General features: G+C 47.0%; 1 protein-coding gene across 9 annotated transcripts in view; it reads right to left on the reverse strand.

Moving 5' to 3' along the window:
- ATXN2 (ataxin 2) overlaps positions 1-27,153 on the reverse strand; it is a 62,566-nt gene that overhangs the window by 26,699 nt on the left and 8,714 nt on the right. For 4 of the 9 annotated variants that reach the window (XM_060250288.1, XM_060250287.1, XM_060250282.1 and 1 more), the window contains exons 5-15: positions 25,296-25,310; positions 22,495-22,619; positions 21,369-21,460; positions 19,696-19,893; positions 17,638-17,816; positions 15,584-15,775; positions 13,396-13,578; positions 9,600-9,797; positions 8,216-8,326; positions 4,520-4,590; positions 2,803-3,107 (exon numbers count right to left, since the gene is read on the reverse strand). In XM_060250288.1, the coding sequence (XP_060106271.1) occupies positions 2,803-3,107; positions 4,520-4,590; positions 8,216-8,326; positions 9,600-9,797; positions 13,396-13,578; positions 15,584-15,775; positions 17,638-17,816; positions 19,696-19,893; positions 21,369-21,460; positions 22,495-22,619; positions 25,296-25,310 (1,669 nt within the window). The remainder of the gene's footprint in view (positions 1-2,802; positions 3,108-4,519; positions 4,591-8,215; positions 8,327-9,599; positions 9,798-13,395; positions 13,579-15,583; positions 15,776-17,637; positions 17,817-19,695; positions 19,894-21,368; positions 21,461-22,494; positions 22,620-25,295; positions 25,311-27,153) is intronic. The other 5 variants (XM_060250289.1, XM_060250285.1, XM_060250284.1 and 2 more) reach the window with 3 other exon arrangements.

Raw genomic sequence — 27,153 nt, forward strand, 5'->3', positions numbered from 1 at the left:
GAAATGGAGGATTACAAAACAACAACACCACTACTTGACACCAGGGGAGGCTGACATTTCAGGACAAAGGTCGGGCAATGAGAAATCCGTCAGGAGGGAGAGATACAGATTCTGTAACACAGCCTTTCTGAATCGTTTTCAGAGCTCAGCGGCTTAATTTTTCCTACTGGGGGCTGTGGCCTTCCTCCTAGCGACACGAACGTTAGAAAAGAGCAAGAGTTCAGTAGCACCTTAAGAGACTAACAACGTTAATGGCGGGGAACAAAAGCCCTGCCACAACTGTTGCCAGTCCTTAATGTGCTACTGGACTCTTGTTCTTTTCTCCTGCTGCAGACAGACAGACATGGCTATCCATCGTGAGCTAACATTAGGAGGACTGGTTCCTCAATCACCTCCAGCCTGTTGGAGTGAATCTGGGGGAGGGAGGCAAGTGCCAGGGGTTTCTTTTTCTAGTATTATTATTTCCACTTCCACACACACACGAGTTATCTGTGGCTTATGGATCCCACTCCTTCACTTGCAGCTGCTGGAATGGCCTTGGGTCAGCCATGGCTCTCGCAGACCTATCCTTAAAGGGGCAGCTTCTGTCAGAGCTCTCTCAGCCCCACCCACCTCACAGGGTGTCTGTTGTGGGGGAAGAAGGTAAAGGAGACTGTGAGCTGCTCTGAGACTCTGATTCAGAGAGAAAGGCAAGGTATAAATCTGCAGTCTTCTTCTTCATGCAAAATAAGGGCAGGGAAGTCTTACAAGGTGGATTCCAAGCATCGTAAAATGTTTTGCCAAACTGTGTCTGCACTAGAGAAATTCTCATTCATTTGCAGAGCAGATAATTTAATATTTCAAAAAGAAAGCTTTAACTTTTTTTTAATGTGAAGGGTGACCGGAATGACTGGCATTCTCTTGGCCTAAAAGGCAGGCCTTCTAAGGCTGAAAGAGACCCATCAGCCCTTCTGCAGTGTTCTTTCTTGAAGACAAAAGGCATGGGGCCCTTCTGTTAATGCTTTATTCCAACCAGTGATTCGTCAAAAAAAGATTCTAACAGTTTACCTCTCCTAGCAAAAGAGTGCTAGCATCTGGAATTTCAGTTCCAAAAACCATGCCTTTAAACCTCGTCCCCTAGACATAACTTTGGAGGCAAGCCACAAAAAGTCCACGGCTTGAAACTGGCCGCAACTGTGGCTGTGTTGGCTGGCTTATGGATCCCTGTCCCTGTGCGCTTGTTAAGACTAGCCGGCTGCTTGCACTCCATGGGGAGGTCAGAGAGAAAAGCATCCACAAGGCCCATCTTGTTCCATCTCCTCCAGCTGTGGGGGAGGCACTGCTGGATTGCATGTGCAGCTGCTGATGTGGAAGAGAAGCTCCAGAAACCTGCTGCGAAGGACGAAGCTCTAGATATGAGCCAGCCAGCTCTCTGGAAGGCTCAGTCCCCAATTCGTGCCTCTGACTGCAAAGGCTTGTGGTCCTGAGACGCTTGCAGCTCACAGCTGAGACTGAGAGCCCCCCCGCTGCCCCACTCAGACAAATCCCGCCAACCTAAATAAATTCAGAAGGGGCAGAGGGTGTGGGGGGGGGGGGAACACCATTCACGAGCTTGCTTCTTCAGAGAAGGCAAGACAAAAACCTGAGAAGAAGAAGAAGAAGAATTGCAGATTTATATCCCGCCCTTCTCCCTGAATCAGAGACTCAGAGCGGCTTACAATCTCCTATGTCTTCTCCCCCCACAACAGACACCCTGTGAGGTGGGTGGGGCTGAGAGGGCTCTCACAGCAGCTGCCCTTTCAAGGACAACCTCTGCCAGAGCTCTGGCTGACCCAAGACCATTCCAGCAGGTGCAAGTGGAGGAGTGGGGAATCAAACCTGGTTCTCCCAGATAAGAGTCCGCACACTTAACCACTACACCAAACTGGCTCTCACCAAACTGAGGCAGCAACTCCCCCCCACAGTGGACGTCTGAAACCTGTACAAGTCTGAAAACGGGATTTCCCATTGCTTGGTGCCTTCCTCCCTTTGAGAAAGGGCCTCTCTTGAAACACTAAAGCTAGTGTGAAAACTTCAGTATGAAGGAGCTGGACATGTTTAGTCTGGAGAGGAGGCGGCTGAGAGGTGATATGATCACCATCTTCAAGTACTTGAAGGGCTGTTCTATAGAGGATGGTGTGGAATTGTTTTCTGCAGCCCCGGAAGGTAGGACCAGAACCAACGGGTTGAAATTAAATCAAGAGAGTTTCCAGCTCAATGTTAGGAAGAACTTCCTGACCGTTAGAGCAGTTCCTCAGCGGAACACGCTTCCTTGGGAGGTGGTGGGCTCTCCTTCCTTGGAGGTTTTTAAACAGAGGCTAGACGGCCATCTGACAGCAATGAGGATCCTGTGAATTTAGGGGAAGGTATTTGTGAGTTTCTTGCATTGCGCAGGGGGTTGGACTAGATGACCCTGGAGGTCCCTTCCAACCCTATGATTCTATTCTATGATTCTATGAAGAGACACACTGCAGTAGGAGATGTAACGGCAGGAGAAAAAGCGCCACCCCGCCCTGGATTTACAATTAACCACACTGAAGCTAGATGCCCACGCTCCCCTAAACATCGCTTCCTTGTCAGCTAACACTGCAAAGTCCTGTGCGTGTTTTCAAAGACAAAAGTCAAACGCGAACCAAAATGCTTTCCACAGACTCTATGAATGCATAAATCACAGCTAAAGAGTGCAACAGAAACCACAAGCCTCCTCCGGGCCTTCTTGGCTGTTCTTAGCTCCACCAGGCACTGAGGAATCCACAGCCGAGCTGCGCAACCAGGATTACTCACTCGGTGGTGTCTTTCTTCTCTTCTTTTTCCTCCTTCTCTTGCTTTGCTCCTGGGCCAGAGGTCTGCACGCCTTGCGAAGTCACCTCAGGCCCTCGTTTCTGCTCTATGGTACTGCCGGTGGGCGAAATGCTGGGACTATTAGCCTTGCTGCTGCCGCTGTTCGAGGTGGCGGTGCTGCTGGTTTCGGTGACGGAATCTTTGCAGCTCAAATCGGCTTTCTCCTTAGGTACCTCTCTAGATTTTTCATTGTCTCTGTTTTTGCTTAGCAGCTGTTCCACAGTTTCTGGCGTGGAACTCGGTTGTAACTGGGGGAAAGAAAGGATTTATACTTTTCAACAAGTACCTAGGACAGATAGAGACCAGGCACAATGTACGGTCAGTGTTTTATACATTATCTCCACAGTCTACAGTTTGAAATACATTATATTTGCTGAAGTTATTACTACCATAAAAGCAAAGCACACAAATATAGGGTTATTTTAAAGGTAAAGGTAGTCCCCTGTGCAAGCACCAGTCATTTCTGACTCCGGGGTGACACTGCTTTCACGTTTTCACGGCAGACTTTTTTTTAACGGGGTGGTTTGCCATTGCCTTCCCCAGTCATCTACACTTTGCCCCCAGCAAACTTCAGAAGGATGGAAGACTGAGTCAACCTCGAGCTGGCTACCTGAACCCAGCTTCCGCCAGGATCGAACTCAGGTCATGAGCAGAGAGCTCCGACTGCAATACTGCAGCTTTGGCCTTGCGAAAAGGCCCTTTTGGCCACGTCTGTCTTAGGGTCAGCCCCGTGGCGCGAAGTGTTAAAGCTGCAGTACTGAAGTCCTAGCTCTCTGCTCACGACCGGAGTTCAATCCCGGTGGAAGCTGGGTTCAGGTAGCTGGCCCGAGGTTGACTCAGCCTTCCATCCTTCTGAGGTCAGTAAAATGAGGACCCAGCTTGCTGAGGGGAAAGGGTAAATGACTGGGGAAGGCCATGGCAAACCACCCCGTGAAAAGTCTGCCGTGAAAACGTCATGATGCGACATCACCCTGGTGCTTGCACAGGGGACTATCTTTACCTTAGGGTCAAGACAGGAAAGGAAAGGAAAGGTCCCCTGTGCAAGCACCAGTCGTTTCCAACTATGGGGTGATGTTGCTTTCACGACGTTTTCACGGCAGACTTTTTACGGGGTGGTTTGCCACTGCCTTCCCCAGTCATCTACGCTTTCCCCCCAGCAAGCTGGGGACTCCTTTTTCCGACCTCGGAAGGATGGAAGGCTGAGTCAACCTCGGGCCGGCTACCTGAACCAGCTTTCGCTGGGATAGAACTCAGGTCGTGAGCAGAGAGTTCAGATCACTGTACTGCAGAACCGCTGCTTTACCACTCTGCGCCACGGGGCCGCTAGGGTCAAGACAACAGGAGTGCAAATAGGTGTGGGAGGATTCCCCAGCTATCCATGCTGCTTCCCCACCACCCTTCCACCTGGCTGCTGCCATCAGCCATCCATGAAGCTTTGTCAAGCCCCACTTATTTCAACGGGTGGTACTTGTGTACCCAACTCTCCCCCTGCCCCCCGCAAAACGAAATGGACACAAAAGTTCTTCAGTCGAACCGAATTAAGCTTCCAGCAGGGCTTGTATTCAAATCTTACACATATAGGGTGAAAGAGGGATGCGTTTGCACAGCCTCATCTGCAATCACTGTCCACTGAAGCAAAGGGGGGGGGGGAGGCACTTACCCTAAAGTCATTCTTGAACTTCTTTAAATCGTCAATCTGTTTTCTATGTTCTAAAACAGCAGGAGACACCCCTGTCAGATAACACATGTATCAGAATTAATACTTGACACAGTGCCAGCACATTTAGCGGGAGTGGGGGTGGGGAGGGGAGAACAATGATCTAATCAAAAGGAAGCCAAGGTTCCAACAGGAAAGCCCCCAAACCCAAATTCTGAATCACGGCCTAAATTGGGGGATGGGAGACAAGAATTCACTGGAAATTGTAACCCAGTCACAATTCAAGAGACCCAGAAGGATTAAGCAGCTGGAACAACAGAAAAACTGGCCTAATTTGCCATTCCGCCCCCCCCCCCATTGTGTACACAGAAGTTAACAGTGCGAGACATTTCCGAAATCTCGATGTTCTCCCATAAATTGAAAAAGAAGAACATTTTGTTCAGCTGCAAGTAAATAAAACGGGCCTCAGCTAGTCGGTTCCAGTGGTGGGATAGCAAAGTGAAGCTTGTGTCACCAAAAGCGAGAACTCTACAGCGCCTAAAAGACATGCATTGAAACATAAGCTTTTGCAGACTCAAGCCTTCAATCTAACGTTGTACAGCAGGCCGACTGCTAGAGCACCAACGAAAGCTGACGGGCAGTAGAGTCAGGACAGACCAAAGTAAGTACTTCTTCACTTAGCAAGTGAACTATGAAACTCACTATCAGTGCAAGTTAACGATGGCCGCTAGCACAGGTGGCTTTGAAACAGGGCTAGGTGACTTCACGGACGTCAGGGTCAACAATGGCAAATAGCCATAAATACTGCTAGGCAGAGAGAGCTCTTTGTTTGTAGAAAAAGCCCAATAGGAACTTGTTTGCATATCAGGCCACACCCCCTGATGGCACCATTGCTTCACACAGGGCTATTTTTTGTAGAAGTCCAGCGGGAACTCATTTGCATATTAGGCCACACCCCCTGATGCCAAGCCAGCCGGAACTGCGTTCCTGTGTGTTCCTGCTCAGAAAAAGCCTCGGTGGTGGAGACAACCATCGGGGAAGGCCTTGAGCTCTAAGTCTTGTTGCAGCCCAAGGCAACTGGGCTGACCACTGTATGAAGCAGGATGCTGGACTGAACAGGCCACTGGTTTGATCCCAACAGGGCATTTTGGTGTAGTGACAGCCAGTTTGGTGTAGTGGTTAAGTGTGCAGACTCTTATCGGAGAGAACCGGGTTTGATTCCCCACTCCTCCACTTCCAGCTGCTGGAATAGCCTTGAGTTAACATAGCTATCGCAGGAGTTGTCCTTGAAAGGGCAGCTTCTGAGAGAGTTCTCTCAGCCCCACCCACCTCACAGGGTGTCTGTTGTGGGGAGAGAAGATATAGGAGATTGTAAGCCGCTCTGAGTCTCTGATTGCAGTCTTCTTCTTACGTTCTTAAGCTGCTAGCAGACACAAATAATACCATACTGCAGCTCCACAAAGGACTAGTATTCTGGTTGAGAAGCGGGATATATATGTTTCAATGACATATTCACTTCCTCTTGGAGAAAGCAGCCAACTCCTGCCATCTTCACCTTCCCGGAATTTGTGCAAAGCACTTTCTAAATAAGTTCTGCAAGGGCAGAGTACACAAGACAGACGACCCTTTCCAGAAGCCCAGTTTAGGAAGGGAGGTCTAGTGCAGACGTTCATACAGCTGTTGTGGGCACATGACCACACACACTAATACCTACAGAGGCAGTGCCCTGGGATAGGAAAGGGTAACGCAGAGACACTGTTGCTGTCCCATGTACTGCCACAGCCACGGACTATTCACTGGAAAGTAGGGAACTCTGCAGGATATGGACAACAGTTCATGGCTTCACAGACCATCCATGTGTGTATTAATACAAATGAAATATTTCTCCAGTTCTGAACTGATTTCTGAAAAACTACTGAGCCACTAAAACCACTTTTTAGGCTGAGTGCTGCATATCACTCCAAGGGGGCCTAAAAGGTACAAATAAGATTAGCAAAGTAAAGCTATGAACAGCACATGTGCATTCCAGAAGTTAATTCTCAGGACCACCTGAAGGAAGAAGACGACTGCAGATTTATACCCCACCCTTCTCTCTGTATCAGAGACTCACAGCGGCTTACAATCTCCTATCTTTCCCCCCCACAACAGACTCTCTGTGAGGTGGGTGGGGCTGAGAGATCCAGTTTGGTGTAGTGGTTAAGTGCATGGACTTTTATCTGGGAGAACCGGGTTTGATTCCCCACTCCTCCACTTGCACCTAGCATGGCCTTGGGTCAGCCAGAGCTCTGGCAGAGGTTGTCCTTGAAAGGGCAGCATCTGGGAGAGCTCTCTCGGGCCCCACCCAACTCACAGGGAGACTATTGTGAGGGGAGAAGATATAGGAGATTGTAAACTGCTCTGAGTCTCTGACTCAGAGAGAAGGGCGGGGTATAAATCTGCAGTCGTCTTCTTCTCTCACAGCAGCTGCCCTTTCAAGGACAACTCCTACGAAAGCTAAGGCTGACCCAAGGCCATTCCAGCAGCTGCAAGTGGAGGAGTGGGGAATCAAACCCGGTTCTCCCAGATAAGAGAGCTCTGGCTGACCCAAGGCCATTCCAGCAGCTGCAAGTGGAGGAGTGGGGAATCAAACCCGGTTCTCCCAGATAAGAGAGCTCTGGCTGACCCAAGGCCATTCCAGCAGCTGCAAGTGGAGGAGTGGGGAATCAAACCCGGATCTCCCAGATAAGAGAGCTATGGCTGACCCAAAGCCATTCCAGCAGCTGCAAGTGGAGGAGTGGGGAATCAAACCCGGATCTCCCAGATAAGAGAGCTCTGGCTGACCCAAGGCCATTCCAGCAGCTGCAAGTGGAGGAGTGGGGAATCAAACCCGGTTCTCCCAGATAAGAGAGCTCTGGCTGACCCAAGGCCATCCAGCAGCTGCAGGTGGAGGAGTGGGGAATCAAACCCGGATCTCCCAGATAAAAGAGCTATGGCTGACCCAAAGCCATTCCAGCAGCTGCAAGTGGAGGAGTGGGGAATCCAACCCGGTTCTCCCAGATAAGAGAGCTCTGGCTGACCCAAGGCCATTCCAGCAGCTACAAGTGGAGGAGTGGGGAATCCAACCCGGTTCTCCCAGATGAGAGAGCTGTGGCTGACCCAAGGCCATTCCAGCAGGTGCAAGTGGAGGAGTGGGGAATCCAACCCGGTTCTCCCAGATGAGAGAGCTGTGGCTGACCCAAGGCCATTCCAGCAGCTACAAGTGGAGGAGTGGGGAATCCAACCCGGTTCTCCCAGATGAGAGAGCTGTGGCTGACCCAAGGCCATTCCAGCAGGTGCAAGTGGAGGAGTGGGGAATCCAACCCGGTTCTCCCAGATAAGAGAGCTATGGCTGACCCAAGGCCATTCCAGCAGGTGCAAGTGGAGGAGTGGGGAATCAAACCCGGTTCTCCCAGATAAGAGTCCGCGCACTTAACCACTACACCAAACTGGCTCCCTTTGGAAGAAACATTTTCTCTGCTGTGCACTGAGAGCAGCCTCCTGTCCCCCCCCCCCCCCGCCCCCAAATAAATGCACCACGTCTGAAATCCATCTAGTCTGACGCAGCACTGCGCACGTTATCCGCTGAAGTCAACAGGACTGTCACAGGATAAAGCTTTTGACGTTTGCAGCCCCCACAGGTGCTCAGAGAAGCCCACGGCATGCACCACCAGGGATTCCTACCTTTGCATTCAGGTTTGCTAAAATTAGGAGACATTTCACTTGGCTTCAGGTTTTCTTTGTTTCCGGCAGGAGAAGAATTCTGCCTCTGATCTTGAAGCCTGGAATCTTTAGCTAAGAAGGGAAGTCCATGGCGCTATTAGTTGCACACAAAACTATTTGACATACAGAATTCCAACACCTCAGAGCAGTGCAAGGAAGCAGGGAGGGGGAGTTGGAATATTTTCATGGGATGTGCAATCCTACAGGTGTATACACAATTATCTTGCTTTGTTCCCATTTGTGGGAGGGAAAATACACTTCGGGACTGAAAAAGGATACTATTTGATTTTTGAGAAGTTTTACAAAATAGCAGGTGCTAAGAAAAGAAGGCAGGTGCTCGAATCTGAACACATGCATCATTGTTTCACGTTAAAGGGGGAGAGCTGAGAAAGATTTCAATTATATTGTGTTACCACAGTAAAGAGGTTTTTTTAAAAAGGTAACGGTAGTCCCCTGTGCAAGCACCAATCGTTTCCGACTCTGGGGTGACGCTTTCACAACGTTTTCCCGGCAGACTTTTTACGGGGTGGTTTGCCATTGCCTTCCTCAGTCATCTACACTCCCCCCCGCCCCCAGCAAGCTGGGGACTCATTTGACCTACCTCGGAAGGATGGAAGGCTGAGTCAACCTCGAGCCAGCTACCTGGACCCAGCTTCCGCTGGGATCGAACTCAGGTCGTGAGCAGAGGGCTCCGACTGCAGTACTGCAGCTTTACCACTCTGCGTCACAGTAGTAGATGGTTATCATTTCAGGGTTTTTCCCTAATATGCACTGAACCCAGAGGGACTCTGTTGCTACAGGCTTTCAACCAAATGCCGCAGTAAGAATATAAGGCATTTTTCTAGGAAACGTGATGTGTTGTTAGAATTATCCACGCCTTTTTAATTGCACAGATATCTTGCCCGCTATCATGGCTTTCCATATTTCATTATTTCAGCATGAAAAACGCTGAGATGTTGAAGTATTAAGAATTCTAATCTGTCATTCAAAAGAGACTTTGTAGAACACACACACACACATACAAAAAAGGTGAAAATGACAAACAACCTTTTTGTGGTTGTTAAACGTTTGTGACAACAGAACTGAGAAATAAAAATGTTAGCAGCCATTCAGAAAATTACATGGACGCCTGTAGAGTCATCAGCAACCTCCCCAAAGAATTCTGCACAGAGAGGGAGGAAGCCGACTGCACAATGACGAGCAACCCAAAGGCATAAAAATAAACGTGTGGGTGGATAATCGTTCCCCGACCATTTCAATGCAGAAGCAATTTTTAGATCACGGCATGTTTTTTGCAATTCTACTCAAGCTCGGAAGACGGTGAAACAATAGGTTTTTTTCTTACCTTCACCAGATGGGGTACCTGCTCTATTGGATGCAGGACTGGCCGGGGCAGGAGAAGCAGCTGGGGCAGGAGAGGCTGCAGACTCTGTCGGAGTAGAGCCAGCTTGGGGAGAGGAGAGGGCTGGCCCGGCGGGCACGCCTCCAATACTGCTTTGCCTTGGGGACCGAGGTCTGTGTGCTTTAGGAGATAACCTAGGAGCTGTGAACACCAGGGGGGGGGGGCGGGGGGAGAGAGAGAGAGATTCTACTGTAATACTATGTGGCTGTTTTGCACTAATTAAACTGTTATCTAATACCGGGGGTGGCCAAACTGTGGCTTGGGAGCCACGTGTGGCTCTTTCACACCGATTGTGTGGCTCTTCAGGCCCACACGGTCTCATCAGCCAGCTTGGAGAAGGCATTTATCTCTCTAGATTGCGTCTCCAAGCCAAGCCAGCCGAAGTTTAAAGTTAAAGATGCTTTCTTTACACTTCTCACTCCCCCCCCCACACACACCTGTCTTCCTTCTTTCCTTCTCTCCCTCCCTGCCCTGTGGCTCTCAAACATCTGGCATTCGTGTCTTGTGGCTCTCAAACACCAGACATTTATTCGATGTGGCTCTTACGTTAAGGTTTGGCCACCCTGTCTAATACCATATCTACACTTACCCTATGAAATGGTTAAGAAAAGCCTACCAATGAAATTCCCCGTTTCTGTGATGTACCACCCTAGCAACAACTGTTCCATATGAAGCAAGGAACTCCACCGTTCAGCCCAAAGAATCCCCCTTTTAAGGAATGTTCTGAACTGCAAAGTCTTGTGAGCTAAAATTCTACTTTGTGAGTCACAGGTATTAAAGTTGTGAGCTACTGGCATTAAAGTTAGATCCAAGCGGGCAACCGTGTTGGTCTGAAGCAGCTGAACAAAGCAGGAGTCAAGTTGCACCTTTAAGACCAACCAAGTTTTATTGAGAACGTCAGCTTTCGTGTGCTCTTAAGCACACTTCATCAGACGAGGAATCCGGCACAGTGAGCAAAGCCATACATAGCTGAGCAGAGCCATACAGAGCTGGTAGGCAGTGGCCCAGAATGCAACATGGTTAAAGTTGTGAGCCACTGCATAAATTATTGTGCTCGGGGGTCAATTTTCCTGAGCTGAGACAAAAATGTGTGAGCTGAGGGCTAAAAATCTGTGAGCTTGCTCACGCTAACTCAGCTTACAGGGAACACTGCTTTTAAGTAACTGGCTGCACCAAAACAGAAATCGACTTTATTCATAGCCCAGCTAACATTCCATTAACCTGACAGCTTACAATGCCCACTTGCATGAAGGAGCCCTTCAGGAATCCAGCCTAGCAGCTCACACAGAGCTATAGCATGCAGCCAATGTCAGGTATGCAATACAGCACCAAATGAAGGGTGGGGGGGGAGGAACTTAGCTGCTGCCCCTGGGAAACGTTCCACTAGATTGTCAACTGCCTGGAGAAAAATATATTGTCTCTTTAATTGAGGTATAGCAGCCCAAACAGCCCACCTTAGTCCAAACTCAAGAGACTTTGGGAACTAAGAAGAGTTGGCGGCGGTCAGTGCTGGGAAGGCAGACCACCAAGGAAGACTGGGGTTGCTATGCAGAGGAAGGCCACTGCAAACCATCACTGCTTATCTCTTGCCTGGAACACCCCGCGGACAGGACTGCCGTACGCTGGTTGCAACTCAACAGCACCTTCTTTTTCTTCTTTACATGAGGCTTAATGGGATATTATTTACCTCCATGCTACGCTACCCCCATTTCAACACACTGAAACTCTATTAAAGACAAGAGGTGGCCAAAGTGTGGCTCGGGAGCCATGTGGGTGGCTCTCGAAGCCCCCACCTTCCCATGGGCCAGCTTGTAGAATGCATTTGTCTCTTTAAATCACTTCTACAAGCCAATGGTTTGGAGAATGCATTAAAAGTTGCTTTTTTTCCACCTCTCCCTCCCTCCCCATCTATTTTGAACATGAACATATGAAGCTGCCTTATACTGAATCAAACCCTCGGTCCATCAAAGTCAGTATTGTCTACTCAGACTGGCAGCGGCTCTCCAGGATCTCAAGCTGAGGTTTTTCATGCCTACTTGCCTGGATCCTTTTTAGTTGGAGATGCCAGGGATTGAACCTGGGACCTTCTGATTACCAAGCAGATGCTCTACCACTGAGCCACCGTCCCTCCCTTTCCTTCCTTTCTTGAGGCTCTCAAACATCTGATGTTCATGTCTTGCAGCTCTCAAACATCTGACATTTGTTCTATGTGGCTCTTACATTAAAGCAAGTTTGGCCACCCCTAATTAAAGACTTGAGACATTCTTCTCCCGTCCTGTTGGCAACCTTACTGAATATAAGGTTTCAGCCTAGCAGCTGTGGTCATGGGGGAGGGATCACAATCCCAGGGCTGGGAATTAACCTCTGGCATTTCACGGTGGGACCACGCTTCAGAGATTTCCTACTCGCTCTTGCCTAACTCAAATTAGGATAGGATGTAACAGAAGAAAAGAGGGAAACCAAGATGTTTTAAAACCAAAAATTATACCTACAACCAGGGTGGATTTGATTTAAATCAAATTGATTTAAATCACTAGTCAGTAAGATTTGATTTAAATCATAGTTTTCTACATAAAGACTCTCCTTTACGGCCTGCTGCCATTATAGGTTTTTTCCTCCAGGGAAAGAATAATGTGATAAACCTCGGGTTATACACACAAAAGATCCAAAATCTTGTGGAGTATTCTGCTCAAAAAGTTTCAATTTCATTTTTACTGCTTGCCCCTCCCTCCTCACACTTAAGTTTCTTCTTGTGCAGATCTATTCCACTCCAAGCAATCTTTTTCTACTCATTGAACTTTTTGAAACTTAGCACTTAAGGAGCTGATTCTGTGTACAAAGGTTTGTAGAACAACGAGATTAAGGTCTTTTTCTCAACTCTGTTCATTTTATAACATTTTTGCTGTGTAGGAGAGGCACGTGATCTCTGCAGACGCAAATTGCAGTTATGAGAACTGCAAAACCAAGCATCTGTGTCCTGTGATAATATCTTGTAGACAGAGAAACGGCCCAGTAATCTTACAGAAACCTCTGGAAGAGCATGACATTGTGAATGGATTAATAGAATTCATTACCAAAAAAATTTAAACACTTGCATGAATATACAGCCTTATGCTTCAGAATTAAAAGCTAATCTTTATTTCATGGTGGAATAACCTTTGGATGGTAATATATTTTCCTCAAAAAGCATTTTATTTAAAAAAATCCAATTTAAATTTAAAAAAAATTCGATTTAAATAAAAAAATCCAATTTAAATTTAAAAAAAAATTGATTTAAATCAAAAAAATCCAATTTAAATCCAATTTTTTTAAAAAAGTCATCCACCCTGCCTAAGACCTCCAATACGTGGTCCAGAAAATGTGGCTGCCACTAAGAAAGATCAGCAGACATTGCAGAGCTGAGTCAGCAAGAGGTTCACTTCCCTCCCACTGGCAGGAAGTGCCAACCAGTCGGTCTACTGGCCTCATTTCTGACAGGGATGTAATGCGGAGGTGAAGACTGCCTGCCCAGAGAGAAACAGCACACTTGCTGCTCTAAATGATCATCTAGCTCTACCATCCCCAGTCCTCATCTGGTTTCTAGGCAGGCGAAAGAAGGAAAAAAGAACCAACCGACAAATCACGTTACATTTACATCAGAGGACTTGTGTCCTCAACCTTCGCTGCCTCGTAACCTAACAGTGACCTAACCAAAGTGATGCAAAGGTCGCTTTCCTGCAGGAAGCCGGGTTTTACTTACCCCCGCTGACGACTGATGACCACGTCCCGCCTGAAGGGCTGCCTCTTGCCGACGCAGAAGCAGCAGCTTCCCCGGGCACATTGTGAGAGACAAATTCTAAGCCACTTGAAATTGTACCCCTGCCCGTAGAGACCCTGTGGCCTCGAGGGTGCCTTTGTGCCTTCGGAGACATCCGCGGAGGGCCTGGAAAAGGAGCACAAACGCACGCACACACCCTAAACTGTGAATATCGCACAGAAGCTGTTTTCCTCCAGTTAAACCCCACCGACAAAACAGTTATCTCAATGCTACCCATGTTTGATGTCTCATAACAAGGTTTTTTTGTTTAAGATAGGTCTTCACAAGCACTCTTCGCCCCTTATGAACAAATGGGGGGGGGGGGGAGTGTGCACATGAGCATAAAAGAGGATTTTATCTTAGCTTCTGCGGCCCACAAACTCTCAAAGATTTCACAAAATCCTGATCTGTGTGTTTTTGGGGGGAAGATTCTAAGCATCCTGGTGGAAGAGAAGTTGGAAAGCGTGATGGCAAAAATTGAAAATGAAGGCAAAAACCAAACAAGAAATTCAATATATTGCATCTTCAACTCTTGCGATTTCTGAGTTTTTACATGTCAACTGTTTCAAGAGCTGTCCTAAGCATCCCACATTTTCACGGTCTTTTGGAGTGAGGAAACCACATCTCCCCCAAAAACGTATTTTTCCATCTCCCATATTCATCAAAATGATACACAAATTTCAGGTTCACTGCACAGGATTCCACAACCCCAGGACAGAATTGAAACTGATGACTCTACTGAACAGTCACAACGACCTCGACTGAACTTACAAGCACAATTAAGCTCCACCCCATTTTAACTGTTCTGCACAGCTGCTTGATAGGGAGGATTTTGCAACGGGCACAATCTAGAGAGTTCTGGCTGATTTGTGCACCAAGAAGGAAGCAAGTATCACCCAAGGCAAAGCCCTCTATCGTAAGTAAGGGGAGGGACGGTGGCTCAGTGGTAGAGCATCTGCTTGGTAAGCGGAAGGTCCCAGGTTCAATCCCTGTCATCTCCAACTAAAAAGGGCCCAGGCAAATAGGCGTGAAGAACCTCAGCTTGAGACCCTGGAGAGCAGGGGAGGGATAGTGGCTCAGTGGTAGAGCATCTGCTTGGTAAGCGGAAGGTCCCAGGTTCAATCCCCGGCATCTCCAACTAAAAAGGGTCCAGGCAAGTAGGCGTGAAAAACCTCAGCTTGAGACCCTGGAGAGCTGCTGCCAGTCTGCATTGACAATACTGACTTTGATGGACCCAGGAGGGTCTGATTCAGTATAAGGCAGCTTCAAATGTTCATAGGCATGAAAGCCATTGTGAGATGATTCAGAGGTAGTACTCCCAATTCCTTAGGGGCTTCTGGAGTATTATGTGTATCCTCCGCAGCCTTCCACAAAATGCATTAATCCCATCCCCTCCCGGGCACCTTAAGAATGACTCATTGGACCATATACTGGACCAACGTAAACCATAGTTACTGTGTGTTTCATTTTGCCCTTTCTCTGTGAGTTCAGAGGAACTGAACATGCCTCCGCCCCCTCTCCCAGATCCTCCCAGCATCTCTTTGAGACAGGTTACTGGCTGAGAGACAGGGTACACCTGGCCCAAGATCACCCAGTTAAACTTCACAGCAATAGACAGGTAGACATTAGAACCCCCTAGTCACAAGTCCAGTACAAAAAGTACATAACGCTGGCTCTTAATTAATGCTAAGAAACCAAATTCAAACCCCAGCTAAAAGAGAGGCCTCGTTAACTTTTTAACCATGTGCAAGTAACTCCTCATCACGGTTATGACCAGTGGGATAAAGGACTGCAACCAATTAAGGGACTGCAAATGTTTTGTCAGTGTACGCTCCATGGCATATTAAAGGACCGAGCAGGGGAATTTTTTGAGGGTCCCAAAAAAACAAGCTTAACTTGTTTTTCAAAGAGACGGCTCTGTTTGATTTTTGCAAAAAAAAAAAAAAGTTTCCTTAAAGGTTAAATAATTGTCTAAAACAAAAAAAGATTTTTAAAATATAAAAAGCACATAAATTATATGATCTGTAATGAAAAGGGAACAGTTCCGCAACTCTAATTCGCAGGAGAAGGCAAGGGGGAAAAAACACAAAGACAAACAGAAACTCATGAACCAAAATTGTGGCACTTGTACCTTCTGAAGACATGCGTTTAGGCATAGTGGAGACAGGAGCTGGAGAGCCGTGAGCAGAGGGGTGAGACGGGGGCCTGGAGGGCCGCCTTGTAGGGGTGGCTGCCCGAGGTGGAAGAGAGTTGGGAGCTGACTGGTAGCGAGAAGGTGGGCGAGAGGAAGGAGATGGGCAAGGCGATGGCCAGGAGGGAACACCTGACAGAACAAATGATATGAAGGAAAGCATAAAAAACTAAAGAAAAAAATATGGGGGGGGGGGGGAAACAGGAGGGAAAAAAACAACTAAAAATGACAAAAATGGTTTCTCATACTTCTTTTAAACCCTTGGGGGGGATTGCGTCTACACGCTTAGAAGGACACCGACATGATTAAGTAGGATTTCTGGGTTATTCTAACCTCTTTGGAGAAGAAACTGATTGCAATTGTCAACTGAGCTCCCCAATGGTTTAAATTCAGAATTTTAAATTCTTCAAGCCCCAATCAGGCTGCCAACAACACACAGGCCCCGCAGATGCCTTCTCAAGCAGAGCTGCACACAAGGCCGATGCCAGCAAGGCTACCTTAAGCATTTAGTCCACACTTTTCTTAGCAGGCAAACCACGTTTGCGTTGTCCCATCCAGAACACACAACTGAACAATACTGGCTATGTGGCACTGGCACCTACTCAGATGCAGATAGCAAAGTAGCTATTTCACTAAAAACATAGTGCGCACGCTCTGTGCGTTACCTGCTACTTTCAAACGCAAAAGACGTGTGAAAACCACAGAAGCCCCTTTACAAGAAGGGCTACGTTCAGCATCTGGCATTTGTGCTTACTGCGCTGACTGAATAATGGATCCGCTCCATCGTTTTGGAGAAAGAGGAAGTCAGGAAACAAGCTTCAATTTAGTCCTATTTGCCTGTGGATTATAGCAGCAGGCTCCCCTAGAGGGCATTATTTTCAAACCCAAAATAGCTTCCCCTTGTGGAAGCACAATGCCCTTGATATTTTGCACATTGTATCTGGCCTGCAGAAAGGGTGAGCACTGCTGAGCCCCCGAACGGTGCATCCTCATGGGAAAGGAGACACAGCAGAGCTGAGAAGGCCACACCCTTGGATTTTAACTTTACAGGGAGGGGCCAACCATTTCGACCAGCCATATGTGCTGCCACTCAAAACTCCTATAAAATGCCATTTACCGCAAGTGATTACATGCTCTCCTCTGCCCAGTCCCACACTTGAGATAGTTTTATTTCTGGAAAAATGTATACGCTTTACTACGCAATAAAATGCCACGGTGCCGTATTTTAGCATACCATTCGTTACAGCTTCAGCTCGCCAATTTTGAAAGCGAACTCTTTCAAAACTGCAATATCGATGCATGCATAACTAATCGGTTCCCAGGACAAATCAAGCTGGCAGTGGCGTTACAAGGCGGTATCATAGGGGACAATACTCAAATTAAATCACGCCAGAGAGAAAACTGCTGGACTATTTTTTCCCCCCTTTGTATCAAGTCCATTTCTATTGCAGTGCTTAGCAGAGAGTGACGGAGAAATCCCCTGTCAAGTTAGCCTGCTCCCACACAGCAAGCATTCTCCATGCTGCTTTCATCACCACAGGAAATACAAAGGTATGCAACACATTCAGAATGATCTTCCACAAAACTTTCTGCATATTTTCCTCTCCCAGCCCCTCAAGGCTGCAATTCCCCGTGCATTCCCCAAACACACCACCAGAGGGAGATTTTATAAAATGGCAATTATTATAGCATTAGCGCATTCAACGCTATAATTTTTAACAGCTGTCCTCCGGTGGCGCAGCAGACAAAAATGGAAGCGGTAGAAGGCTGAGCTTAGGAAAATGGCGCTGATGTGGGCACAATCTGCGCAGGGCAGGGAAACGTGCACTGTTTCTTGCAAAGGTTACAACTTAACCCAAGCAGCCACAGTTCTTCCTCTACTAGTGGTGGGATTGCATCACGATAGGCGACTTCAAAGAAAAGCCACCGCGGTGCTCAGATTTACAGCAAAAAGGCACAACAGCTCGCCCTCTGAAGTCAGAACGGATACTTGCCTCCATTAACTACTCTTTGGTCTGCTCCGGAACTAGAACTGTAGTCTGATGAGTGAGACCCGGACCTTGAAATCGGGGGGCCGGATCCTGATTGGCCCATCCTTGGGGAATTTTGCCTCCCAGGTGTCCAGGACAGGGTCTCTCTGCTCCGTTGTCCAGGTGGAATGTACTTGCTCTCCCTGAAAGAGAGGGGAAATGCACAGTGCTGTGTCAGCCAAGCTAAACCAGGGGTGTCAAACATGTGATCCAGGGTTTGAATCAAGCCCTCAGAGGGCTCCTATCAGCCCCCTGAGCAGCTGGCTGTCATCTGCTTCCTTCTCCCTCTCTCTTGCTTCCTTCTGCAAAACAGCTTGTTCTGCAAGGCTTGCTCAATTGCACAGGAGCTACAGAGCAAAACCTCTATTTTCTCCACTGGCTGAGGCTCCTCCCCTGGGGAGGGAGGGAAGGAGGCAGAGCTTGTTTTTCCAGGCTCTCTCAATTGCACAGCAGAGCTAAGCCAAGCCTCTCCTTCCTTCTACTGGTTGAGGCTCCTCCCTCCCTCCCTCCCTCCAGTCCTCTGGGGAAGGATAGAAAGAGCCAGAGCTTCCTTTGCCCATTTCCCTGGATCCCATGGGAGAAATACAAAGAAAGAACATAAGAGAAGCCATGCTGGATCAGGCCAATGGCCCATCCAGTCCAACACTCTGTGTCACACAGTGGCAAAAAATTTTATACATACACACACACTGATGGACCTGTGCTCCATATTTTTATCTAAACCCCTCTTGAAGGTGGCTATGCTTGTGGCCACCACCACCTCCTGTGGCAGTGAATTCCACATGTTAATCACCCTTTGGGTGAAGAAGTACTTCCTTTTATCCATTTTAACCTGGCTGCTCAGCAATTTCATCGAATGCCGACGAGTTCCTGTATTATGCGAAAGGGAGAAAAGGACTTCTTTCTCTACTTTCTCCATCCCATGCATAATCTTGTAAACCTCTATCATGTCACCCCGCAGTCGACGTTTCTCCAAGCGTTTCAACCTTTCTTCATAGGGAAAGTGCTCCAGCTCTTTAATCATTCTAGTTGCCCTTCTCTGGACTTTCTCCAATGCTAGAATATCCTTTTTGAGGTGCGGCGACCAGAACCTTTAGGACCAAAACCTTTAGACCTAAAGCACCTTTAGGACCAATGAGTGCCAACGTTTTAAGCATGTTTTAAGTTCAAAAATATATATTTAATTGTGTTTGTGTCCTTTATAAAGTTTATATCTCTGCTACCTAATCTTAAAAACAGGTACACACATGGCCCAGCCCAACAAATTCTCATTTATGTCAGATCCGGCCCTCGTATAACAAATGAGTTCGACACCCTTGAGCTAAACCCTCTGTTCTGTTACCCTTCAGCTCAAGACAACTGGCATGGAAACTACTAAAACGCTCAGAAACGGGAGAACATGGCATCTTTCGCGGCATCATCGCTGCAAACTGTACAAAGCAAACAATTTTACATTCGTTGCATTTTTTTTATTACAGAAGAGCACACTACCCCTTGGCAGCCAAAACAGGCCATTAAGAGATTTAAATGGCATAGGTAAGGGATACTGTAGAGTGGCAGGAGAGCATACACTTAAGAACAAACCACCACAATCTAAAATATCGTGTCAGGTCACACTAACGGCAGACCACATTAACTCATAGTTAAATGGCAACTGATCATTATGTGACAAAGAAAAAAAAAACCAAGAGGAACATCTGGACATTATAGAAAAACACTCTAATAATTTTAAATGCGGTAATTTTCTTTATCAAGGACTGGCTTGAAGCCAGTCTTCTGACTGGATTCAGACTGAACTCAATGGAGATTCCGTGTCAAGACTTAAATGCCCCGAACGTGCAATTCCATATGAGTTCACAGCCAGAAACCTTTTCATTTTCAGAAAAGGCTTAGACTGGGATCACAACTTCCAGGCTTTGAGTCCCAGACAGCACAGAAGTTAGTCAATCTGTTGGGATTCAGCTCAGCAATCCAAAGCGTTTCTCCAACCTCACGTCCGTTAGTGCAAAAATTCCCAGGTACCTGCTTGTCACGCTATGGCCCTCTCGCTCATTCACATTTCTCTGGACAGCTGTGTATTTTTCTTCCTCTGATCGGTCGTCGTTTTCCAGAGCAGCCCGAGCTTTGTACTGAGCGCTTGATTCAATTTCTTCTGCTAGCTGCGTCGCTCTGGCTTCCCGCTTTAAAAACTCTTCTGAGTTATCCCTTTCTAAGGGCACCCTAAAAGGGGGGAAAGACCAAAGATTGATTTCAAGGCATATGTTCTTCAAGAAAGCTCTTTGTTATGAGGGGATGTTTTATGCCACTGGTTTTCACATGTATCTTTGGAAAGTCCTATCGTAATGACCTGTCTACAAAGGAATTCTTGTGCAATGCAGAGGGTCCTAGTGAGTATTTTGGAATGCACGCTTTGCTTAAGCAAGGCACTGGCAAAGCTTCAGGGCCTGCACCAAGTGTCCTGCAAAGGTATGTCTTTATATACACCTAATGCTCCCTCTAAGCTATGGAGTTTTATGAGCAAAAAGTCTACTTTGTGAGCTACTGGCATTAGTTGTGAGCACGCGATTTGGCTACTGCATAAATTAGTTTGCTCTGGGGCAATCCTTCCTGAGCTAAGACAAAACTGTGTGAGCCAGAGGCTAAAAAACTGTGCGCTAGCACACACTAACTCAGCTTAGAATGAACACTGGTCCTAACCAATGTTCCCTCTAAGTTGCAGTCTTGTGAGCAAAGATTCTACTTTGTGAGTTACTGGCATTAAAGTTGTGAGCGACTGGCATCGAAATTGTGAGCTGCTGCATCAATTATTGTGCTCTGGGGTCATCCTTCCTGAGCTAAGACAAAAACGTGTGAGCTGGAGGCTAAAAATCTGTGAGCTAGCTCACGCTAACTCAGCTTAGAGGGAACACTGCTCCTAACATCTCTGCATTACAGAAGAAGTCCAATCGTGATTCACAGCTATGTATCCGAGAGGTGTTCCTATACCATTCCTAATGGAACACAATTCGAAGGACAACAAGGTATACTACTGGGGCAATAAGCTACGCAGAATGCACTAAATCTGCTCCACAACGTCAGCAGTTGTCTGCCTAGTTACTTCTGCAGCTATGACGTGAATTCGGCAGCATTAAAACAGGCCAAATCTCTCTCTCTCTCTCTCTCATACGTTTGTATGTTGTGGAATGAGGTAGACGGCATTACTTCCAGCTACAGATGGAAGATGCCATCTTTGAATACTCATTCATATACAAATCCCCTGAAGAAATTATGGAAACGTGCATATCCTAGTTCATTTGATGCTGTGCCAGTCAAAATACTGACACACGCGATGCTAAGGACACACTACTCTTTCTGCTGAGCAAGCCAACCACAAAACACAGACCTAAAAGGGCTCAAGATAGCAGAACAGACCTTATTGCCAAAGCATCCTTTTCTCACTCTGAAGTCTTCATCCCTATGAATATACAGCTCGGACCTCCTGGCAACTGTTTAAACCTCGTCTTTCTTTTTAAACTCCTGTCTTCTGGAAAGATGAGTATGTGTGTGTGGCAGGGGTTGTCAGAAGACCCAGAGCCTCCCCCCCACCCACCCTTCCTAGGCAGCAGGAGAGGGGCTGTGCAAAAAAGACTGGGCAAAGGTGAGATGAGCCAGAAGCAACCAGTGCAAAATAATAAAAACCGCTTATTGCAACTTACGTATATGAAGATAAACTGCTGTCGTAAGTCGACACGACGCCGTAGTTTTCTTCGTTGTATCGAAACATGTCATTGGGATCCCATCCGTTAGACTAGGGGAGGAGAAAAAGCTTGGGTCTCAGAATGGCACAAATGCAGCACATTTCCTCAAGTTTAAAGAAGGGGCTTTGTACTTTGTAATCGGAGGTTGCGAACGCGGGACATCGTTAAATGGCAGAGCCATTTTCGACTAAGCGATGCTGCGCCACAGCTACAGCCCTCGCTAAAAAAGGGTTCCAGTGGGGTAGCCGTGTTGGTCTGAAGTAGGGCTTTTTTTTTTTTAAACAGGAACAGAGTTCTGGCTGGCTTGGTGTCAGGGGGTGTGGCCTAATATGCAAATGAGTTCCTGCTGGGCTTTTTCTACAAAAAAAGGCCCTGGTCTGAAGCAACAGAACAAAGTTTGAGTCCAGTGGCACCTTTAAGACCGGCAACGTTTTATTCTGGGTATAAGCTTTCGTGTGAATGCATGTTCCAGTGTACCCGAAGAACTGTGCGTGCGGATAGAAGTTTATACTCTGAATAAAACTTCCTTGGTCTTAAAGGTGCCACTGGAGTCTTAGCTTTGTTCTAAAAAAGGGTTCGCCACTATAAACGCGACCGCACATCTTATTGTGGCTAGGGGTGGGCAAAGTCCCACATGTGTGGTTACCCGAGACCCTGGAATTTGACATGGGAAAAGATTTGAAATTCCTATCCAGCCTAGGAGTGACCAGAGCGGCAGAGGTCTTCTGGAGTTGTTAACATGATGGATCGCTAACTCGGTAATTTCCTCAAAGGCAGAGAAGGCCTCATTACTGGAGCCACGCTGTTTCTTTTCAAGCTGGCTCCTACCTTTTAAAGCATACAGCAAACAAAGTCCAGTTTTACCCAATTAGTCCGTGTTCGCTTTAAACAAAAGTTCCTTACAAGTGAAATTATGGCAAAGAGAGTCAATTCAGTCCTCATCAAACGTGTGTGTGTTTGAGACGGGACCCTCTGGGACAACCTTTCAGGGACAGTCAGTGTAAAGACCAATAATGGTACGTTACCTGAACATTTCCGCTCCAGATGCCGCCCACCCCACCAGTGTAAGGCACGATGTACTTACAACATCAGTCTCTAACGCTTCAAGCTCCTCCGCAGTGGAACCTTCTCCCCCATCCCAGGGTTCAAGATCCTTCTCTTTGTGTTCACCATTCACTTTAGCACTGATTGCAGAATCTGTAAAAGCATCTACAGTTAGAAAACAAAAGTAAAAGAAGAGCCGTTAAGAATCTGGTCATCTGCTGAAGCTCCCGTCCCTTAGGCAGCCTCTTCTTTCGCTTAATTTGAGAGCTGATCAGTGCGAGAGCTCTCATTCTGGTGGCCGGACAAGACCCTTCCCTTTGTCCTTCTTGGCTTATTAACACCATGCAGGAGATTAATCCCTTGGGTCCAGGAGACCCACTTCTGCTGCCTTCAGGTGGTTCTGACTAGCTGGAAGGAGACAGCTAGAAAAGGAAGATTTGCCCCCAAAATCTTGTGTCTCTCTAAGGTGCTCCCGAGCCTGAGTTTAGCTGTTCTGCAGACCAACATGGCTACCTTCTGAAAGAGACCGTCATGAGCAGTGACGCACTGGCGCCTATGAACCCTTATTGAGGTGGAGTTCTCAAGCGGCTGGTGCTAGCGGCAGCCTTGCAACTCCACTTTCTCGAATGAAACCATTTATCTGGGTCCATTTCAATCTGGTTCCTGACCCGTTTTGTGACTGAAACTGCCCTGAGTGCCCAGATTACTGACATCTGCACAAGGATATACCATGACTCTGATTCCCTGGGATCTTTCAGCACCTTTCAGTACCATTAACCATGGTGCGTTTCTGGATAGGTTGGCTGGTATGGAATGGGTGGGTCAGCGTGGAATGGGCTGGCCGGAATGGATAGTGGCTGATGATTCCTTTCCCGCCTAGCAGAGCAGTGCTAGAAGGTGTTGCTGGACTGCTCAGTCCCCCAGCATTAGCACTCTGGAGTGCTGCAGGGATCCCACTCCTCTCGCACAGACCCCTCGCACCCCAGCAGGGCATTCTAGGGCACACTCTAGAGCACCATCCTAGCCTTTCCAATGGCAGAGTTGCCTGGACTGAAATAAGTCTGTGCCCTAAAACGCAGCCATGCTTCCCTGCAGCTGTGCAGTGTGGGAAGAGATCAGATACACTGGTTAGAACAGGGGTGGCCAAACTGTGGCTCTTTCACGCATATTGTGAGGCTCTCAAAGACCCCATCACCCCCCCCCCCATCAACTGACTTGGAGAAAGCATTTCTCTCTTTAAATCACTTCTCCAAGTCAAGCCAGCCGGCAGCTTGGAGAACTCATTTAAAGTTAAAATTGCTTTCTTTCCATCTCTCTCTTTCCCCCATCTATCTGCCTGCCTGCCTTCCATCTCTCAAACATCTCACATTCATGTCTTGCGGCTCTCAAATACCTGACATTTATTCTATGCGGCTCTTACAGTAAGTGAGTTTGGCCACCCCAAGGTTAGAAGAAACCAACAACTGGGTTAATGGAAGCCAGCACTGGTCAAAGGAAGCCAGCTACTGTTAACCTTTTCTTGGGAGCACCCCTTATTTTCTGAAGAATCCCAAGGATCCCTGGCAAGCACACTATGGAATTAAGGAGCTTCCAAACCCACTACTTTTAATTCTTTTTAAAACAGCATTTACACTACACTAGAGGAGAAATGAAAGTTATCTTAGGACTCGTGCACTAGTGATACCGGTTTGCTAAGGATTACAAAATAACATCTGCAGAACACTTACAATGCAGAAAGTGCTCTACACATGCTAAGGACTAAGTCTTTGAGACAACCTCAAATGTGTCTGACACATGAACTCCAGGTTTCACACATGTATCATCTGTCATAAAAGAGTCCAGGGGTACCAAGAATAATCCCTAGTCTCTCTCACTGGGAGACTGAAACAAAACTCCACATATAGTAAAGTCTTTAAGAAAAGGAGGTACACAGATCTTATTTGAAAAGATCCTACTCTCAAGCTCACAAACGATCTGGGAAACAGATATGCAAGTTTCTCTGACGGCCAAAATAACAGAACTCCCACAGAAGAGATCATGTTTTTACATATATTATTAGATCCAGTCAATGTAAGTCAGATTTTTCAATTCTGGGAATTATTCTTCAAGTTAAAACCAACTATAAAGAAGATCAAATGGATCTGTATCCCAGCTTTCCTCCTGAGAACTAGCTGAACCACCAATGTTTCACTGAAAATACATGAAAGAAAATTAGCAGTAATTTGAAAACAAAAATGGCATCTCTAACAACGCATGCAAGATAAGATTCAGGTATTTTGCATTAAAAGACCCAAGGGTAGGGAGAATGTACCTTAAGCTCTAAGGACAGACAGAATGCCAAAGCACAAACTACTGCCAGTAGGATGAAGGTAACTATTACCACCAAGAATGACCCACTGAAAAGAGTCTGGCTGAAGCCACGGTGGGTCGCTCAACTGAAATAACAACTACTGCTCTAGTATCACTACTGTCTTCACTAGGATGTCTGTTGTAGAAGTAATCTCTTCATGCTCCCCCTTACACCTTTTTGAGGCATATAAAAGAGATCAAAGTCTCTCAGTCCATTCTATACATTTAAGGCAACAGTCTGGTGACTAAGAGTGGGGGGGGGGGGGGGGGAGAACAGCTGAAGTTTGTGCAAGGGCCAGATCCACTCCCAAAAGAGAAGTATCCCAGTATTTATTCACCAATTTGCAGCATGCATGATTTCTAGTGCCCAAAAGCTGCAGCTGAAGTTGCAAATACATACATTACACACTACAGAGTTTTGCTGGTGTTTTTTTTAAAAACAGATTTATGCTAAGTCAAGGTGCAGAAAGAGTAGACTGCCAAATCAATTACCTGTTTCTGAAGGAACTACAACAAACATGGGAAGAGAAAGAAAGTAAAATTAAAGTCAGGTTGTAACGCAGGTGCAAATTCAGGGGGTTTTTTTGTACACAGCCACATTGCATTCTCTTTCACATGTAGTGTAACTTCTATAGTACTTCCCGTGCTCCAAAGACTGACATCCATGACAACGTCTTTACCCTCTTTCAGTCCATACTGCCGAACCACAAGCACACTAGGCACCATCAAAATTTGAAAGCTGCTGAAGAAAGCAAACAGCAGCGGCGGTCATCTTTGCTGCACGGCTAGTAAGAAGTAAATACTTTAACCCGCTAGCAGCAAAAGCTTTCCCCAATAAAAAGAGCCAGTTAGACCAAGCACTGAGGAACCGCTCTGACTGTTGGAGCGATTCCTCAGTGGAACAGACTTCCTCAGGAGGTGGTGGGCTCTCCTTCCGTGAAGGTTTGTAAACAGAGGCTAGATGGCCGTCTGACAGCAATGAGGATCCTGTGAATTTAGGGGGAGGTGTTGGTGAGTTTCCTGCATGACCTTGGAGGTCCCTTCCAACTCTTATGATTGATTCTATAAGCCATGAATATGCCACATCCCAGAATCCAGCACATTCATCAAATACTGTAAGGTCTGAAAGATCCCAGGAGTTACTGATTTGATGAAAGGAGGCCCGTTTGAAATCTACCAGGGATCGGGCCTTCTCGGTAACGGCGCCTTACTGGTGGAACCAGCTGCCGGAAGAGGTGAGGGCCCTGCGGGACCTCGGGCAGTTCCGCAGGGCCTGCAAGACAGTCCTCTTCCGGCTGGCCTACAACTAACCGACACTGAGAATTTTGGATGGAGGTAGTGTGCATTCTGACAGACCGCTGGTTTTTATGTTCTATGTTTTATTAAGTAAGTAAAATTTTATTTGTATCCCGCCCTCCCCCGCCGAAGCAGGCTCAGGGCGGCTAACAACACAATGACCAATGGTACATTAATAAATAGAACAGTAATAAACAACACAATGACCAATGGTACATTAATAAAACAATTACATTAAGAACATTAAAATTGAGCATTAATTTAACCTTAAAAACCAGTTAGAGCATTAATTAAAGCAAACCATAACGTTATCATTGACGCTATTCTAGTTAGAGCCAGTTTGGTGTAGTGGTTAAGTGTGCGGACTCTTATCTGGGAGAACCGGGTTTGATTCCCCACTCCTCCACTTGCACCTGCTGAAATGGCCTTGGGTCAGCCATAGCTCTGGCAGAGGTTGTCCTTGAAAGGGCAGCTGCTGTGAGAGCCCTCTCCAGCCCCACCCACCTCCCAGGGTGTCTGTTGTGGGGGAGGAAGATAAAGGAGATTGTGAGCCGCTCTGAGACTCTTCGGAGTGGAGGGCGGGATATAAATCCAATATCATCATTATCATCATCATCATCATTAATGCTGATGGCGGATATTTCTTCGTTGTAGAATTATAATTCAGCTGTTCATAAAAGCTAATTTAAAGAGGGTGGTCTTGCAGGCCCTGCGGAACTGATCAAGGTTCCGCAGGGCCCGCACCTCCTCTGGGAGTTGGTTCCAAAGATATGGGGCCGCAGCCGAAAAGGCCCGTGTGCGAGTGTTCTGTAGTTTAATTTCTCTTGGCCCAGGGGTAGTCAGTCTGTTTTTTCCTACTGACCTCAGTGCTCTCTGGGGCTCATACGGGGAGAGACGGTCCTTCAGCTAGGCCGGTCCTCGGCCATATAGGGCTTTAAAGGTAATAACCAGCACTTTGTACTGGACCCGGTATACAATCAGTAACCAGTGCAGCTCGCGTAGCCCCGGCTCTATATGTTCCCATATACCTACTGTTTTAACTGCTGCTATGTAA

The sequence above is a fragment of the Heteronotia binoei genome, chromosome 11 (genome assembly GCF_032191835.1).
Source record: "Heteronotia binoei isolate CCM8104 ecotype False Entrance Well chromosome 11, APGP_CSIRO_Hbin_v1, whole genome shotgun sequence".
NCBI classification, from domain to species: Eukaryota; Metazoa; Chordata; class Lepidosauria; order Squamata; family Gekkonidae; genus Heteronotia; species Heteronotia binoei.